An 18,338-nucleotide genomic window follows, 5' to 3' on the forward strand; every position below is an offset into this window, starting at 1 on the left:
ACACCTTAGGTGCTCCAGAGTAGGTATGCATCGATGCACACAGGTATGCGAGGAAATGCGTGCCTGCACCCAAGTTTTATACACGTCTGGGGCGGGGGGTTGCCATGTGTGCGCTGGGGTGTATTTGTATGTGCATGAGGAGATCTGTGTGTATGCACATGGCTGTCCCTGTGTCTATGTGGGTGATAACTGAGTGTGCATATCAGAGTACGGATGAGGGTTAGGGTGAGCGGATGAAGTCTGAGTACACAGATCTTAGGCTAGATGTGTCTTTCTAGTGTTCAAAAAGGAGAAAGGGAACCTCCCTTCTCTTCCTTTGGTGACCATCTAGAACCTTCTGTCCCATTGTTCTTTTGACCAAGTTTTCCTTAACTGTACAGGAGATGTGGGGCAGCTCATTGTCCTGAAACACCAATGACTCCACCAGTGAGACTTAGATGCTTGGTCTGGTGTCTTGCTCATTATACGAGAAGCTTCTTCAGCACAGCTGGCTGTTCTTTGTGGTTCCAGAAGGCCCTGCAGTGCTATGTGGGATGTAGAAGGAAGGGGAAATGAAGCTGAGAGGATGCTGTTGGGATACCCGAGGCTCCTGGAAAGTGTTGGCTGCCCATTGTGTGCATACCCTGCTCAGGTCTGCCCTTGACTTCCAAGAAATGTTTCATGCCACAGAGGAGATCTGCTTTTGTTCTTCATGTTCACCCTCGGTGTCGCCCATTAGTGGCTGCCTCTTCTTCAGCTCTCGGTGGTACTTGGCCATGAGGGATGCGTAGATACAACCATAAGCTGCTGCCACCACCATCATGATACACACAATGCCGCACACTACCCCAGCAATGATCACTGTGCCGATGGCCCGGCGCACACTAACGGGACGGTATCTCTGTTTCTGGGGGCACGCCACACTCGGCTCCATGTCTTGTTCTGGACCTGATTTGGATTTTGGAGGCGTTGGGCTTCCTTTAGTGCACGGTGGACCAGAATTGTCCAGCACCATGGAGCCATTCTCATCCTCCAGCTGGGAACAGTAGTTGAACATCTCCATGGGGACCATTCTCATGTCCTTACCCCGCAGCTCCTTGGGCAGCGTGCATGACAACTGGTCGATCTTCCCTCCTGTCCCACCAGAGAGAAAAAAGGGTGATTAACATATGGGCCTCAAGCAGGGCCTGTTCAGAGCATTGAGTTATGTCAGAATAGTGTTATGATTCAGTCTTTAAATACATAGGGCTAGATTCTCAGGTGGGGCAAATCAGTGAAACTCTGTTCACCCAAACTGACAGTCCAGCCCTTAGAAGTAGGAAATACAAAGATTGGGATCCCTGTGTGACTATAACCGGTCCTCATTATATCTAGGGGGCTATAATATGGTCTCTTTTGCATGAGGGCTCCCTGGAGTACAGGCGAGGATGCAGATCTTCCTTCTATACTCCAAGAGGCAACTAGGATCCAGCACCTGGTGTTCCCAGAATGCAAGAGGGAGAAGGGCGGAGTTATAGCATTGGCGGCTGCATTACGTGTACCGAAGATAATGGGGCAGAGTCATGGCCAGGTTCTGATTCTGGTAGGGAGTCCACAAACAGTAGCAAGGGAACAGACACGGCACCTTGTAAAATTTTCCATGGGTGGCTGCTCCTACATTTGGTCTTCCACTAACCTTAGAGACAAGGTCTTTTTTCAGCACATTGCCAGCTGGATAGCTTTAGCAACTGCCACTGGTTGTGATGTCCCTCCACAGCTGTTTATGTAGGCTGGGCTTTAGTAGCTACAATCTAGCCAACGGTACAGGTTGTACCTCTCTTGTCCAGCACCTCGGGAACTGGCTGGAGCTCGACAAGAGAATTTTCCAAATCATGGGAGGTCAGTATGAGCTAGCAGCATTACCATCACTTCCACTGCTTACTGAGCTCTTAGAAGACATGTGAGGGTAATTACAGCTAAATAACAGCACAGACCACTGAGAGCCAGGACCGGTGACTGTAAATAAACTTTATGGGACCACAGGAAACTTGGGCACACCCATGATAAGTAGAGATCTGGCTAACTAAAATCATCCCAGATTGCAGATGTTGACAGACGAAAGAGTGGCAGATTGGACAGGTTCAACCTGTAGTATTTAGTATGACTTTATATCTTCTCTCTAAAAATGTCAAAATGCTTTAAAAACATGAATTAACTAAGTCTAACAAAGCCTTTAAGATATGAGGTACATGTTGGTAGCCCCTTTTTACATAGGGGAAATGAGGCCCTAAAAGACAAAGCAACTTGCCTAATGTGAAAATGTATGTCACAGCCGTGTCTACACTAGCCCCAAACTTCGACATGGCCACGCAAATGGCCATCTTGGGCTGCGTCTACACGTGCACGCTACTTCGAAGTAGCGGCAGTAACTTCGAAATAGCGCCCGTCACATCTACACGTGTTGGGCGCTATTTCGAAGTTGAAATCGACGTTAGGCGGCGAGACGTCGAAGTCGCTAACCCCATGAGCGGATGGGAATAGCGCCCTACTTCGACGTTCAACATCGAAGTAGGGACGTGTAGACGATCCGCGTCCCGCAACATCGAAATAGCGGGGTCCTCCATGGCGGCCATCAGCTGGGGGGTTGAGAGATACTCTCTCTCCAGCCCTTGCGGGGCTCTGTGGTCACCGTGGGCAGCAGCCCTTAGCCCAGGGCTTCTGGCTGCTGCTGCTGCAGCTGGGGGTCCGTGCTGCATATACAGGGTCTGCAACTAGTTGTTGGCTCTGTGTATCTTGCACTGTTTAATGAAAGTGTGTCTGGGAGGGGCCCTTTAAGGGAGCGACTTGCTGTTGAGTCCGCCCCGTGACCCTGTCTGCAGCTGTGCCTGGCTCCCTTATTTCGATGTGTGCTATTTAGGCGTGTAGACGTTCCCTCGCTGTGCCTATTTCGATGTTGGGCTGAGCAACGTCGAAGTTGAACATCGACGTTGCCAGCCCTGGAGGACGTGTAGACGTTATTCATCGAAATAGCCTATTTCGATGTCGCAACATCGAAATAAGCTATTTCGAAGTTGGGTGCACGTGTAGACGTAGCCTTGAAGTTTATTAATGAAGCGCTGAAATGCATATTCAGCGCTTCATTAGCATGCGGGCAGCCATGGCACTTCGAAATTGACGCAGCTCGCCGCCGCGCGGCTTGTCCCGACAGGGCTCCTTTTTGAAAGGACCCCGCCTACTTCAATGTCCCCTTATTCCCATCTGCTCATGGGAATAAGGGGACTTCAAAGGAGTCAGGGTCCTTTCGAAAAGCAGCCCCGTTGGGATGAGCCACGTGGCAGCGAGGCACATCAATTTCGAAGTGCCGCAGCCGCCCGCATGCTAATGAAGCGCTGAATATGCATTTCAGCGCTTCATTAGTAAACTTTGAAATGGCCATTTGCGTGGCCATTTCAAAGTTTGGGGCTAGTGTAGACATAGCCCACATGTCAAAACTGAAATTAAAATCCCAGGAATTAAAACTCTCAGTCCCATGTTCTCACTAGTCAACACTTCCTTCCATATGTTTAGCAGTCTGCTGGCACAGGTGCTCCACTGCATTTGTGCAGTTTCTCTTGAAGGAAAACACAGAATGCTCTCTGCTTCTCTCATTCTGGGGTCTGAGAGGCAAATTAAGAAAACTCTAAAAGAAACAGAGGTACCAGTGTGCTTCTTTGAATGTGTTCGCATTAATGCACAAGCCAAATTGCAGCCTCCTGATTGTAGTTGTGTAATCTCATCCCAGTGTGGTTATCTGAGCTCAGTAGAAGTAGCATGGCTGTTGCCATTCTGATAAATTGAGGCCTACTCCTAGAGAGACTTCAAACAGAGCAAGATCAAGACTTTGGTGTCATTGCAATATGTCATGTTTCTCTTAAAGGCCCAGCTTCTGGAGTCATGTGATTCTGAAAGAATTTCAGCGGTTCTGTATCAATGTTGCAGATGAAAACCTATAAAATGTAAACCTGGTATGGTCCCACATGAGAAAGCAAATTAAAAGTCTCCAAATCTATTATTTTGAAGAAAAAAAAAACCTTTTAAGACAGTCATGTGTTTTGGGTTCTGACTCATGATATTTTAATGTTTTGGGCTGTTATTTATAAACCAAAGTTCTTCAAACATCAGCATTTCTGGTATTTGCTTTCCTGAAGGCAAACCCAACTCTTTATCCATGGTCTTGTTTTAGGAATCCCAGAACAAAGAAGTGCTCTGGAGAACTAATTTTTAAGCCTGAAAAACAGTTTTTTCTCAAATTCCCATTTTCTATGTTTTTCTGGGCTCTAAAATAAGTTTTCCCCCACCTGAAAAAAAAATCCACTTTGTAGGCTTGGGTGCAAAGATGAAAAATAGCATCTGAAAAGAAGGCTTTAGAATGCAAACACTATCTCATCAATAACTGTAGCATTACCACACTGTAGCATTGCATAGTATTACATCACAGCATTTTAGTACTGGCCCTCTTCTCTTTGGATAAGATCCAGAATTTAGGTTAGCCTGATCCATCTTCCTTATTGGTCTGTCTTGTCTGTCTACCTTACTTCTCCACTGCAAAGCTGAGCAGTCAATCTGCAAACCTGTGACTGGATCCCCCCTCCCCATGGCACCTACCTCGATAAGAGAACCATTCCATCCAGTGTTTGAAGTCTCTCAGATTGCAGTCACATTCCCAGGGGTTATCTCCAACTTGAAGCAGCTGCAGGCTGACTAATGGTTCAAAGGTCACTCTGTCTAGACTCTGTAGGCGGTTAGACCTTAGGGAGAGCAGGCGGAGAGATGGGAGGTCGTCAAATATTCCTGAGGGTATCTGAGCGAGGCCGTTGATGGATAGATCCAGCTGGCGCAGAAGGGCCATGTGCTGCAAGAGATCCTTGTCCAGGGTCCTGATACTGTTGTTCCTCAGCTGCAGTTCGGTGAGGTTCCCTAGGTCACTGAAGATATTCTGAGGCAGTTGGTCCAAGAAGTTGTTGGAAAGGTCCAGCCTCTGAAGGGCAGAGAGATTTGAAAAGACTGGTCCTGGCAGCATGCTTAGCTTGTTGTTGAGGAAGAGGAAGATTCTGGTGTTTGCAGGAATGTCTGAGGGGATGGTTGAGAGGCCCAGGCCACTACAGTCCACTTCCAGACTGCCACTGTCACACTTGCAGGAGGAAGGGCAGGTGAAGAGAGAGTCTGCTGCACACAGGAAGAGCCAGGAGGCAAGCACTAGTGGGTGAAAAGTGGAGAGGGGAGGGAGTGTATGTTAGAATAGTAGTAATCCCTCAGTAACCCTTTCAATCCATTTTGAATACAGCTAAGGCTGCACTATGATCACAGTGGAATTCTTCAGGAAAATGAACTTTTCCCCCAGATGTCCTCTGACCTGCCTGGCAGCATGAACCTCCTCTCAGTGTTTCTCCAGCTAGTGTTATTTGAGGAACTGGTGAATAAAATTCCTTTCAGTTGCACCAGAAAATCAGCATGTCCCAGAGGGCTTTGCTATCTAATGTCAGAACACTCCACAGAGGCAGATGAGGATGAAACAGAGCATGATGGGTGACATGGCCTAAGCTGAAGGACTCTCTCAGAATAGAGATTTTGGTTTTGGTTTTGACATATTTTTTTAAAAAGTCACATTGGTCACAAATAAACACCTTAATGTTTCTTTCTGATCAGCCTAATTCCCTCAGAATGTAATGTGTCATGGCTAACATTGAACTCAGCCCCAACCCCTGCAGCTGTGCTCTGCCCCACAAATTCCAGGGAAGCTGGGATATGGCGCTGAACTGCCTAACCAGATATCAGTTCTTGAGGTTTGGTAAGGCCCAAAAGTCTAGGTCTGAGAGAGTCTGGGTATGGAACCTAATTTTGCAGACGGCCGTTCTCTCTTAGATGGGTCTGACATAATCTTTGGATCCAAACAATCCCTAGCCTTGCTTTAGTTCAGCTCCAGATCCACCTGTTTCAGCTTGGGTCCATATTAGTGACAGACCTTAGTGTCAATTCACTGAGGCCAGAGGTCAATAAGGTGTAAAAGTGCACTACAGTCTCTCTAAACCACTGAATGGTTTGGCGGTGCTGTCCAAATGACTTCTGAAACCCACAGAGACTCATCTGTCTTGCTGAGAGTCTGGCAAGCTTTGCACTGCTCCTCAAACTGCCTATTGCCGGGGGAGAACACAGAAAAAATGCAGGATTTGCTGGTGAAGATGCGAGTGTTGAGCAGTGCGTGTGAAGCTGAGCTTTGGACTGTGGTGTCCCGTAGGTGAGGTTTAACCTTGTCTCGGCCAGGTTAGAGAAGGGAAATGGGTATTGAAATACGTATTGCTTGGGGCCTGGTAGTGAACAAGCTATACCTCGGTGGTATCTGCCATCCATATTACTGATCAAATTGGTCTGGAGGGGCAAGGATTTCAGTCCCTGATGTGCTTCTTGTGGATGTCTAGCAACTGCATTACTTCAACCCCTGCAGGAAACTACTGTCCTCAAAATTACCACTTCATCCCTGTGACAACATGGCACCTGCCACATGAGAGCAATCTTTTCTCCTCCCACCTGGTGTATTTGGGGGTTGCACATCTTCAGAGCAGGAAGTCAGTCCACCTCCCGCAATGTTTGTATGGGCTGCAAGTAGCACATCGGACCAACACTCAAGTAGTTTTATCCCTACTTCATACCCAGTCCTCTCTTCTCTTCCCTTTGTCTTGGAGAAGTCAATGTCATCTGATAGGTTTAGATCAGGGGTAGCCAGTAGGTAGTTCACAAGCCAAATCCTGGGTGCCACGGGCTCTCAAACACACCCCACCATTTTTATTTACTTATTATTAATATTTTTTCTCTAAAGTCTGGACCTTGACAAAAATAACAGACTGACTCTGCTTTAGATGCATTCTGCTGTTCAGAATTAAAGAAGATAAATCTGAGATAATGTCCTAATAGTCTCCTGTGGATTGTCTTACAAGGATTGGAAACCAGATTGTCTTATTCTGTCTGCTTTCCTGATTCTTTTTGAAGGACCAACTGCCAGAGTGTATCATTTCTTAGCCCCACAGAACTCCTGGAAAGTGCAACGTGGGAGAGGTAGTGGGTAGGAGCAGATATTCTGGAGGAAATAGGACTAAAGCAGCTGTGAGCTTCCTCTACAATAACATTCCTTCCCCTTCTTTTGGAGTTCATTCTGTCCTATAGTCCATTTTTTATACTGACTTGATTTATACCAATGATGTCCCATTTTCAATAATAAGGCCGAACCCTGTGATCCTTCCTCACGTTTGCCTCAGTTCTTTTAGAATTCAAATTCCCACTGATTCTAGTAGGAGTTTGCCAGAGAGTGGACTGAGTGAAAACTGAAGTAAGTAATTCAGGATTTAGCTCATAGGCAGGGCCACTTCTTGAAGCACCAGAGGATGAGTCAGTAAGGGTGCAGGGAGAGTGTCCCAGATTTTCTTTCTCAGGCTTTTTCTCACAAGTCCTTCGGAAGTTTTTCTTTCTCAATCAAGTGAGATTGCCTACACGAGCTTAGGGGATACCAGTCAGAGCCCCACCTGTCCCAGGTCTCCCTACAGAGAATAAGGGAACATCGGGAAAGAACTTTATCCTAAGTCTGCCATGCCTTCCTCTCAAGCAAAGGTTGGGGTCGATAACACAGACTCTGTCAGCCATGAAAGCTGATCCTATCCAGGACATTGGCACAGTGGCAGAGCTGGCTGGCTGGATGATATTTAATGCCACTCAGAATGTGAGTCTCTCGCTGCAGAATGGGACTTGAAAGAAAGAGAGTTAGAGAGGGGTAGAGAGAGAGACAAGAGTCACTTGAGTGCCCCTGCCTTTTCCTGGATGCTTGACAGAAGTACAGTATTAATAATAGATTGACAGCTCTGATGATAACACTTAGTCTCTTTGTATAGAGAGAAAGGTGAGAACATCCAGGTAATGCTAAGCTCTGTTCTGGGCTTGTCTCTCCAAATCCCTACCTACACTGGCTCCTGGCTGAGCTGTTCTGGGATTCCGCCATTCCAGCTGGCCCTGGCTGGCAGGAGCAGTGTGCCAAACAGCTGGGTGTGGCTGTGATCAGGAAATATATTTACTTCAGGTCTCTGTGCTGAAGTAGTGTTTGGGGGTGGGGGAAAGGCTTCTCATTGCCCCCTGGAAACATGGCCACTAGCATTGTCCATTCTGCTGGACTAGCTATGAAGCAGAGGTCTGATTTCATTTTCTGTCCCCTGAAAGAGCACGTCTTCTGGGTATAGCTTGAGATCCAGAAACTCAGCTCGACTGAGCTCCCAGCCCCACAAGAAGGGAAGCAGGGTTGTGACAGACAAAATGTTAAGCTTGCTTCCAGCCAGGGTAGTTCAGAGCAGTATTAGTGGAAGGGACTGTCATCTTAGGCAAAGATGAAGTTACTCTGTGGGGTGTTCAGTGACCCGAGTGGGTGGCAGAAAGCTGAGCCAGGAGTATCAGGTTAGGTCTTGGTTCAGTAACATTCACAGTAAATAATTTATATAGCAGTTGAGTTTGATGCAACTGGATTATAAAGATGGTCTTCTATGGAGAAGGGAATAAGTCCCTCACCTTCCTAAATTGGCAGCCCTAGGTAGGAATTTTAGGTGGGGGTCTATAAACCCATGTGACTGCCCATGTTCTCATTAGTGAGAGGCTTTTTGTAAAAAGCCCTCTCTTTCCTTTATTGTGCTTGCCAGACTCTTCACTGAAGTAGAGACACCCTTCCTCCCTGAAGTCCCACTGCTGCTGCTTTTGGAGAGCCCTCGAGGCATGTGTTGCACATGCTGGGACACCAGAGCAGTTCCTCTGGCATGGATCCTTCAGTGGGACAATGGACGAGCTCAAATGTTAATTCATCAGCAGTGAATAGGAGGGAGAATTGGGATGAGGGTGTATTTATCCTTCTTTGATTCATCTACGTGTGGCAGTACCCCAGTGGCAGAGTTGCCGCTCACTTTTTATCCTACCCCAGATCTAAAACATACAGCAACATCTTCCTTCCCAAGGAGCCAGCAGCCCTGCTCCGCAATCCAGGCACCAGCCAGGATCACAAAGAGAAGGTGGGGAGATATCTGCTCTTGACAAGGTCTGAAGCTGTCAGATATTCTGTGTGGCCCTTGGGGAGTAGCTGTGCTCTAATATTGTCCTTCAGCTTCTGCCCAGGCAGACCCAGTCAAATCAGAAACACCCATTCCAAGCCCTCCCTCCTTAAACTCATGTTGAGCATTATAGCCTCTCACAGCCATCTTGGCCATTCGTTCAGTACCCTGGGATCTTGGAACTAGCTCAGGCTTCTCACTACTTAGCCGCCCCCCGCCCCCATCCTGTCACAACCTATTTTCTCTCCTGTTTCCCAAGGCACAAAGGCACCACACTTAGCACCTGCTCTCCCAAATGGGCAGCACTTACAGCAGGTCTGTCGCCACCTCATGGAAAACCTGTTCCTCCACCAGTGGTCAGGGCTCCCAGGCAGCATTATGGTCACGGTTTTCTCTGGCGTGGCTTCCTGTCCTCCTGCCAGCCTGGCACAGGTTCTCACAGGATGGAGGAGCAATCTGGGTGTCCTAACTGTCAGATCCTAAAAGGCAAAGAAGAAGCATGTGATTCTCAGTTCTCTAGGGACTGGAAGAGACAGGGACATGCTCCACGATTCTATCTCCCTCCCCAGTCATGTTTCACCTTTGGGAAGGAGCATGATGGCTAACTGTTTTAGAGAATAAGGGTGCAAAGTGAGAGGAAGAATGAAGGTTAATTGTGTGGAACACTGTATTAAAATCAGAGTCTGTTCACTTGTGTGATGAGTTGAGCGGTCTTGGCTTAGATTTTGGTCACCCTGGAAAATCTGAGGTGACTGTATAAGCAAAACTTCTCCCACACTAACGGGTCAGGGCTATGGATTGCTGAGGAGACCCTGCAATGACCCTCAGGCTCCTTCCCTCTCACCACACACGTGCTAATGCTGACAGTGAAGTCACTCTCTGTGGCACAGTTTCATAGGGGTGTAGGCACAGAGGGTGCCTGCCAAGCTCCCTTACCCCCTTGCAAATGTTCCTTTTCCCTTCAGAGGTAAAATGGATGTAACGTCTCCAGCAAGTATGTATATAACACAACTCATCAGCCTGGGGATTTCAGACTGCAGCAGATGTAGGAGCCAGAGAGCAAGTGAGCAGAATAGGAGCCTCGGAGGAGAAGAAAGAACCAGGAGTGAGAGGGGAGGGACGAGGAGGAATTACATCTCACTTACAAGAGGAAAAATGCACATCCTAATCAGAAGCCCACAGACCAAAAACTCTCCCCTGACAATATGTGACTATGACAACAGGTCCCCCCACACTCTGAGTAAAGGCAAGAAGAAAAAAGTAGGGAAGATGGAAGCTCTGCAGCCCTTCTGTTCCTCTGCCTACTCTTTTATGATATTTTCCTACCCTCACACCAGGGGTTAGCCTGGCAAATTCCCACCAAGGTATAGGAGACTCACATGGTTGGTCATTCACCCCCGACCCCACCCCACCCCATCTCCCATGCAGAGGGCTCTGGCAATGCCTTGAGCCTTTATTTTTAGATGTACACAATGCGCTCATCAGGGTATCTCCTACCAACACACATGCATCAAGTCTCCTAACCTCCATCTCCCCCCCACCCCTCCCCCGCAGACTGATTTATTTCCAGTGGCAAGCAAAACACCAGGAGGTATTTTAATTATTGTCTCAGGAAGAGGAGTGAGCAGATTTAGCGCCTGGGCTAGTACACCATGCGAGGCTGTTGTAGATAATCATATCAAAATGCCAATGCGCAAGATGCATTAACAGCAACAATGCAAAAAACATTTCCCACACCACCCCACAACTGAGCTGAACTATCTTGCCTGCAGTCTGTAGCTGAAGGAAAAGCTGAAAAACAGCTGCCCCCTTTCCATAGGTTTGCTTGCTGGGTTTAGAGAGGTGCTTTCACACCGTCTGCAGCCATGGCTCTGTCTTACACGCAGCTTTGGAAATCCGTCGGTCTGTCTCACTCTATCAGTGGGAACAGCGGAAAGCCAGGAGCACCTACCTGAAGGGGCTTTGCCTGCAGCGGCTTCCACACGACTCCCTGGACACTGCCCAACTGCAGTCTCTTCTCTCTCCCTCCTTGACTTCAACTCCCGGCCAACCAGCTTTCTCTGTGTCCTATTTAACTCCCTACACCACAGGAACAAATGGCAGAGTTAAGCTGACAGCCACAGAGACTTATCCGGATGCTGGATAGCTCGTGTTGATCAGTTTTAAATCCTGTTGTCAAATATTCCTGTCCTTCCCTTATGCAGCAGGAGATGCTTGGCACTCTGTCTCTTTCCCCCACCTCACCCCACATCTAACTTTCCCTGTGGTATAGATAGCTCTGTTCCTAGCCTGTTGGTTTGTTAACACCCATCTGTATCAGCTGGCTCAGTGCCAACCAAGGGCACTAAGCTAAAAAAAAAATCTTCCTGGGGGCTTCCTTCCTTACCCTCTCTCATCAGTTCATTAAGTGGTGTTTTCACCCCCAGGATCTCCTATGAAATCATTCCACTCCGTCCCCATACCCAGTACGCTGGGAGAACTCCAAGAATGTTGGCAGTGCTTGAGCGCTTGGCTAGTGATAGAGATGGTGTCTCTGGCTCTAGTTCTCTCTGCTCCTGCATGGCATGTCCAGTTGAGGTGTTAAATTCTGGTACCGCAGAGGCTCCTCTTCCAGTGATAGGAAAGCTCAAGCACGCCACGTGGGGCTGGCAGGGGAGATGTGTATAAATGAGCCCTCTTCCTGTGATTAGAATTTATTGCAGTGCCTGGTGATTAACACCTGTTCAGGCTTTGGGTTTCTCTCCCATACTGCGACGTGTGCAAGGATGGATGCATCTCTATGCGCATGTGACTATGTGAAGGTATGGCATGCATGCCCCTGCATGAGCCTGTATGTAAGCATACCTACACGTGCTCACATGCCACTTATGTATGTGTGCTTGTGTGTGGACCTGTGTCATTAACAAATGAGTCCATGGGTATGATCAAAACATTTGTGACCCCACCCACAAATATATTCACACACATTGTCATCTGTAGTCCTGTACATGTGTGCAAACACATCCACACACATAAGCACGGTTACAAGTACATTCCCTGTAGGCAGAAGCACGCATACATGTATGTGCATGTACACATGTGCCTGAATGATATGTGACCCATATGTGTACACACCTATCTCTTATACAAACTTGCACAAGTATCTGCTTTCTCACACCCAACATATGCCTTCAGGTTGCTCTGTCTCAGGCAGGTAGCAAGCAACCACCCGGGGCTCTTCCAGTAGCCAGGGACCAGCGAGTCATGAGGTACACCAGCTATTTCCCATCTACCGGGTTGAGCCATTATGGAAGCTGGAAGTCACCCTGGCAGTCCCTGCCACAAGGGAAATCTTCAGGTGGCTGGATCTGCCAATTTCAGGGCTGCTTGGCATCATGGGATCAAAAGCCACAGTACTCCAAAGACCGAGGGTCACTGTATCCTGGATGCCTGCCGATTCTTGGGACACTGTATCCAATGTGTCCATTGGATGTCTAGTGTTCTCTAGGATATTATATCCTGAGCCCAGTGGGTACAGTGGGATCATTACAACACTGTATCTAAAGCCATGTATTCTTCCATGCATTGGAAATGTGCCACTTTCCAAATGCAGTGGCAGCCTGTGGAGCAAGACATGTGCCTTTTCTTTATACCTTTGACAGAGCAGGTAAAGTGGCAGCATATTTAATTTCAGCTCACAGCCACAGTCACTGCCTCGTGTTGCAGCTTCCAGAAATGTACTGAGCTGAAGCTCCACTCTGGCGTTCAGTCCACCGCTCTGGCTCCCTGAGGAGCCCCTTCCCATCCTTATTAGCTCCCTTGGGGAATTCAAAACCTATAGAGTTGTTAGAGAACCCTAAAGATATAGAACTTTTCACTTTAATTGCTCCTGCAACTGTTCGACCTCCAGCTGAAGGAATTACTGCTGCGCCTCCCTTCTCCTTCCCTCGTCCAGTTTTGCCACTGGTGACCGGTCCATTATCACTTTAAAGCCCTGTATTTGGGCTGAATCAAAACCTTCTATGTACATGATCCCAAGGCGCATATTGTGAGAGTGAGGACAACCTTTGTTGGCCTTGTCTTCTGCCTCCATATATTTTTTCTGCAGTTCTCTAATACCGTCTTGCTGAGGTGCGCCCACGTGCTTTACAAACATTCAGCACTATTCCCATTTATCATGGAGTTGATCAACTAAGGGCATGATTTTCTGAAAGACTGAGCACCAACAGCTCCCACTGACCTGCCAGTTGGAGGGCTGGGTGTTTAGCATATCTGAAAGTCAGACCTGAGTCCTACTAACACAGTACCAGAGATAGATGAAAAGGATTATCCTTACTTCACTGATAGGGATACTGAGTCACCAAGTGGACAGGCGGAATCAGCTGGGGACAGAAGTACAGTCCAGGAATCCTTTAACCAGTCATCACCGTCCTTTCCTCTACCCTTAGCTCTCAGCCTCAACATCAGCCCCCTGAAACAGCCAGTATTACTGGGGGCGCAGATGATGCCTGGTAGGGAAGTGTAGGTCATAGAGGCTTCAGCAAATGCCAGCCATAAATTACAGGAAGTGCGCACACATAGACACACAGCCACTGGTGAGCGAGGAACGTCCATCTCCAGTGCTAAATTGCTTTAGCCTTTATCTGGAATCCCCCAGAGTTAGGAAATGAATGGAGGATGCTTTAAGGAGATTATCTCCATCGCCACGCCCACCCCCACCCCGCCATTGGGTAGAATGTTGTTGCTAAGATTCATGTCTCAATGCAGTCTGAGACTCACCCAAAGGAGAGGGGGTGATGCCCCTCCCCCATTTGCAATGATTAGAGTGTTCTTTCTCCACAACCTCAGTCATCCCTAAGAGGACAAGTGTTTGGACACTAACAGTGGCAGGAGGCACAGATGACATGGGCTGATTAAAGCAATTAAAAAAACTTATTTGCAACTGGTTGAACCATAGGTGGGTCCATTTGTCCCTGAATTGCATCTGAGCTGGGAAGGAGACGTGTGTGAAACCATCTGTGCCCTCCCAAGAAACCTGGTCAAAGGCTGCAAAAATTGACTATGAGTATTCATATTTTAAGCTTCTTTGCTCCTGCCTTCGCCACTCTTATTTTGTTTGTCATTTATTTATGCATGTTCCAATAGCGCTCTGATGTCTCAGCGAAGAATAGAGCCTCACTCTGCTAGGCACTGTACAGACACATAATAAGAGATGGGTCTTGTCCCTAAGGGTGTGTCTACACAGCAAAGTTATTTTGTATTACCGGACGCTATTCTGAAATAACTTTTGCGAGTGTCTACACAGCACACCCGCTATTTTGAAATAATTTCAAAATAATGGACAGCTCTAATTTGGTAAACCTCATTCCACAAGGAATAGCATCTTTTCCAAAATTTTGCAATAGGGGCTGTGTACATGGGGAAGAGGGGCTAATTTGTAATGAGCTGTACTGCATTCAAAGGCTCTAATCCCAAATAGGCTGTATTGTCTAGACTCTCTATTTTGAAATAGCTGAGCCCTATTTCAATTTGCATTTTGTGTGTAGATGCACTTTTGAAATAAACTATTCTGAAAAATCTCTTCCAAAATAACTTATTTTGAATAACATTGCTGTGAAGACATAGCCTAAGAACTTACCAACTCTCTGGCTATGTCTACACTACAGAGATCTTTTGAAAGACGCTCTTTCAGAAGATCTCTTCTGAAAGATCTTCTTTCAAAACAGCACGTCCACACACAAGAAAGCGGATCAAAAGAGTGATCTGCTCTTTTGAAAGAAAGTGTCCACACAGCCCCTGCTCTTTCAAAAGAATGGGCCATGGATCAAAAAGGAAGATTGTTCTTTTGAAAGAAGGTCCCTGCGGAGCGTCTACACGTTTTCTTTCAAAAGACACTTTCAAAAGAGAGGGCTCTTCCTGAAACAGGAAAGGAAGAGCACTTTTGAAAGGAACACCACATTCTTTCAACTTACTTTTGAAAGAACACTTTTTGTATGTTCATGCTTCATGGACTCTTTTGAAAGAGCCCTCTTCTTTCAAAAAATCTTTCAAAAGAACTTTCAGTGTAGATGCAGCATCCGTCTTGGGGCTTGTTTCCTGCTAAAGTGCCTTGTATTAGCACACATGCTCACAAAAATTGGGTGATAGATAAACTCTCACACTTAAATACTCCTGGAAAGGAGATATGTTTACATCAGCAACCAGATTATAGGAGGTATTCATTCAGGCTACGTCTACACTAGCACACTACGTCAAAGTAGCCTATTTCGAAGTAAGAACATCAAAATAGGCTACTTCCACGCGTATTGGCTACACACCCTCCAGGGCTGGTGCCATCAACATTCAAAGTTGAAGTAGCAATGGGGAATGTCAAAAGGAGCCATCCCAGAAGGAAATGCCGAGCGTCCACACACACAAGCACTCTCCGTCGAAATAAGGGGCCAGCAAAGCCTGCTGATGGGTTCACAGGCTGGACTAGCCCTTCTGGGGCAAGAGCAAGCCACTCCTTTAAAGGGCCCCTCCCAGACCCACTCGACCTGCACAGCACGAGGTCCACAGAGCCGACAACTAGTTGCAGACTCCATGCCCACAGCATGGACCCCCAGCTGCAGCAGCAGCAGCTGCAGCAGCCAGAAACCCTGGACTAAGGGCTGCTACAGGTGGCGACCATAGAGCCCTGCAGGGGCTGGACAGAGCGTCTCTCAACCCCTCAGCTGATGGCCTCCATGGAGGACCCCGCTATTTCGATTAGCGGGACGCGGATCGTCTACACACGCACTCTTCGACATTGAACATCGAAGTAGGGCGCTATTCCCATCTTCAGATAGGAATAGCGATTTCAATGTCTCGCTGCCTAACGTCAATTTTGATGTCAAAATAGCACATGGCGCGTGCAGACACAACACGTGCTATTTCGACGTAGTGCCAGCGACTTCAAAGTAGCTGGCTTGTGTAGACGCACCCTCAATAAAGGAAGTAAAACAACACCCTGTAATTGTATTGATCCATCACAATTAAGCAGCCCTTAACAGTCCAATAGCAAAACTTTATGTAAGCAAAATTAATGACCAATCCATTGAATCTCAAGAAACGCAGACATTTTGCAAACAGACATTTTGCAGACAGAATGTTATTTGTTATGAGTTACACACTCTTCCCTATTCCCAAGCATGCGTGTGCTGAGGTCAGGCTGCTACCTAGGTGCTGTTGAAGCATAGATATGGTTATTGGCTCAGTGAAGCACCGCATCCAGGAATGAGAATGAATTACATCTGGCATTTCTGTAGCACTTGACAGCCAAGGATCTTCCAGTATTTTATGAACATTAATGAATTTAGCCCCACAGCACTGCTGTAAAAAAGCAACGAGAAGTCCTGTGGCACTTTATAGACTAACAAATATTTTGGAGCCTAAGATTTCGTGGACAAGGACCCGCCTCATCAGATGGATTGTTTTTGCCGATACAGACTAACACGGCTACCCCTCTGATACTTGTCGCTGTGGAAAAGGACACTACCCTCCCTAGTTTACAAAGGAGGGAACTAAGTGCTGAGGCCTAAATTTCCCAAAATGCTCACAAATTTTGCCTACCTCAAATTTGGGGTGCACAGCTTGGGGCACCTGATTTTCAGAGGAGCCGAGCACGTGCAGCTCTCACTGAAGTCATTTGGAGTTGAGTGCCACTTGGGGCAACCCAAATATGAGGCAGTGTAGTGAAGACCTTTGAATATGTAGAGCTAGGTGACTTCCCCAAGGTCTCCCAGTCAGCCAGCAGCACAGGCCAGGCTAGAACCCAGAGCTCCTGACTCTCAGTCCTGGGGCTTTAACTAGGAAAGCATTACTCTTACCACCACCTCACAAAAAACCCAGCCCATAGCATCTGACCATGAGACAGACTGGAGACATTGGAGTGGTAGAGAGTTTAAAATTCAAGGAGCCTAAAGAAGCTATATAGCGCAACGAGAGAAGAGGAAGATGCAGGGTGTCTGAAGAGACCTGGGGATGACTGGTGCAGCTTAAGGAAGCAGCTCCAGAGTATTGAGGTGGGGGCAGTAGAGGATTTCTAACTCTAGTGCGCCATGAGAGGCCTGATGCAACTAGGGAGTAGCACGTGGAGAGGACCCAGTACAGCAGGAAAAGGAGAGCCAGAGGGCTATTGAAAGGGAACAACCCACCCATATATCCACCAGCATATCCTCAGGGTAAGGCTGAATAATGCAGAACATGGATATTTTCTATAGAGAGAGGGAGGCAGGGGAGAGACACATAAGCAGGTTATCTGGCTTCCTTCTCTCCTGCACTGAGTGCAGAGGAGCATGACAGCTCTCCTCAGCCAGAGGAAAATTAATCCCGCAGGCAGGGGATTCCATCCTAGGCTGGAGATAGCAATTTCTGATCCAAACAGGAACAGTTGCGTGTGGGTGGCAGCTTGTCATCAGGCCTGCCAATTCTAAGCCACATCCCAGTTCCCCTCTTTCTCTCAGCTACGGAGGGGAGAGCCTTCTCTGGAGCAGCTTTAATTTCCTGCAGGGGTTAATCCCATGGCCAGCCGTGGCTCAGGCCTTAATCCTCTCATTCAGGTTTGTGACAGAAGGATGGTGTCCTCTCTGAGCTCAGCAGGCATGATGGAGACAGAGGATTGGTCCCTCTCCCTTCTCTGTGCCCTGGCCCTGCCTCTTAAGCTGCTGGAGTTTAAATTGCTCCTCCCTGACTCTGAAAGCCCCCTCCACCCTGGAGGTTGTCAGTGCCACATGCCCTGTGGGAGGAGGGGATGTTGCTTGAGAATCCTGGCTCTGATTTCACCTCTCAGACAATGGTATTTTCCACCTTCTCATCTGGCTGGCTCTCAAGGACCCTGGGCCTAGAAAGAGAGTGCTCCCACCTGCTGTGGCACACAGGGATCCTAGGGGCCCTATACCTCCTGTGGATTCTGCTGTGACAAGGAGATCCTCAGATGCAGCCTTGTGCCTCCTCCCAGAGGGCTCAGCTGCTAGCAGGTGCAGGTGCCCAGCATTTCCCAGGATCAGGCCACTTTCATCCTAGGGCCTCACATGAGGCATCCAGGTTTCAAAATGCTGCCCTTAGCCTCATGGATGGAACACAGATGCTCTCAATTCACTGCCCCATGCTCAGGGCATTAGCCCACATTTCTCTCCAGTGAAACATTCTCCAGTGTAGCAGAATCTCCCACGGTGGCTGCTGGCACTGACTGTCTTGGAGACAGATAAAGGAATTTTCCTGTTGGCACCTGCCAGTCCCTATTAAATCTTACATGGACCCGCTGCTTCCGGC

General features: G+C 47.7%; 2 protein-coding genes across 2 annotated transcripts in view; one reads left to right on the plus strand and one right to left on the minus strand.

Moving 5' to 3' along the window:
- The window catches only part of CACNA2D4 (calcium voltage-gated channel auxiliary subunit alpha2delta 4), a 191,074-nt gene that overhangs the window by 116,387 nt on the left and 56,349 nt on the right, over positions 1-18,338 (plus strand). The gene's annotated exons all lie outside the window — the stretch shown is intronic.
- LRTM2 (leucine rich repeat transmembrane protein 2) lies at positions 659-9,445 on the minus strand. The gene is made up of 3 exons (XM_074983771.1): positions 9,379-9,445; positions 4,603-5,193; positions 659-1,113 (listed from the first exon to the last, which is right to left on the minus strand). Exons 1-3 carry the CDS (start codon positions 9,443-9,445, stop codon positions 659-661), a joined length of 1,113 nt encoding a protein of 370 aa, XP_074839872.1.

Source organism: Carettochelys insculpta, chromosome 1 (assembly GCF_033958435.1).
Source record: "Carettochelys insculpta isolate YL-2023 chromosome 1, ASM3395843v1, whole genome shotgun sequence".
In the NCBI taxonomy this organism is placed as follows: Eukaryota; Metazoa; Chordata; order Testudines; family Carettochelyidae; genus Carettochelys; species Carettochelys insculpta.

Excerpts from the sequence above, each read along its gene's own strand:
- LRTM2 (XM_074983771.1), bottom strand. The coding sequence starts at position 9,445 with ATGCTGCCTGGGAGCCCTGACCACTGGTGGAGGAACAGGTTTTCCATG. Across the intron at positions 5,194-9,378 it reads GAGGTGGCGACAGACCTGCT|TGCTTGCCTCCTGGCTCTTC; the intron begins GTAAGTGCTGCC and ends TTCACCCACTAG. Across the intron at positions 1,114-4,602 it reads GGAATGGTTCTCTTATCGAG|GAGGGAAGATCGACCAGTTG; the intron begins GTAGGTGCCATG and ends CTGGTGGGACAG.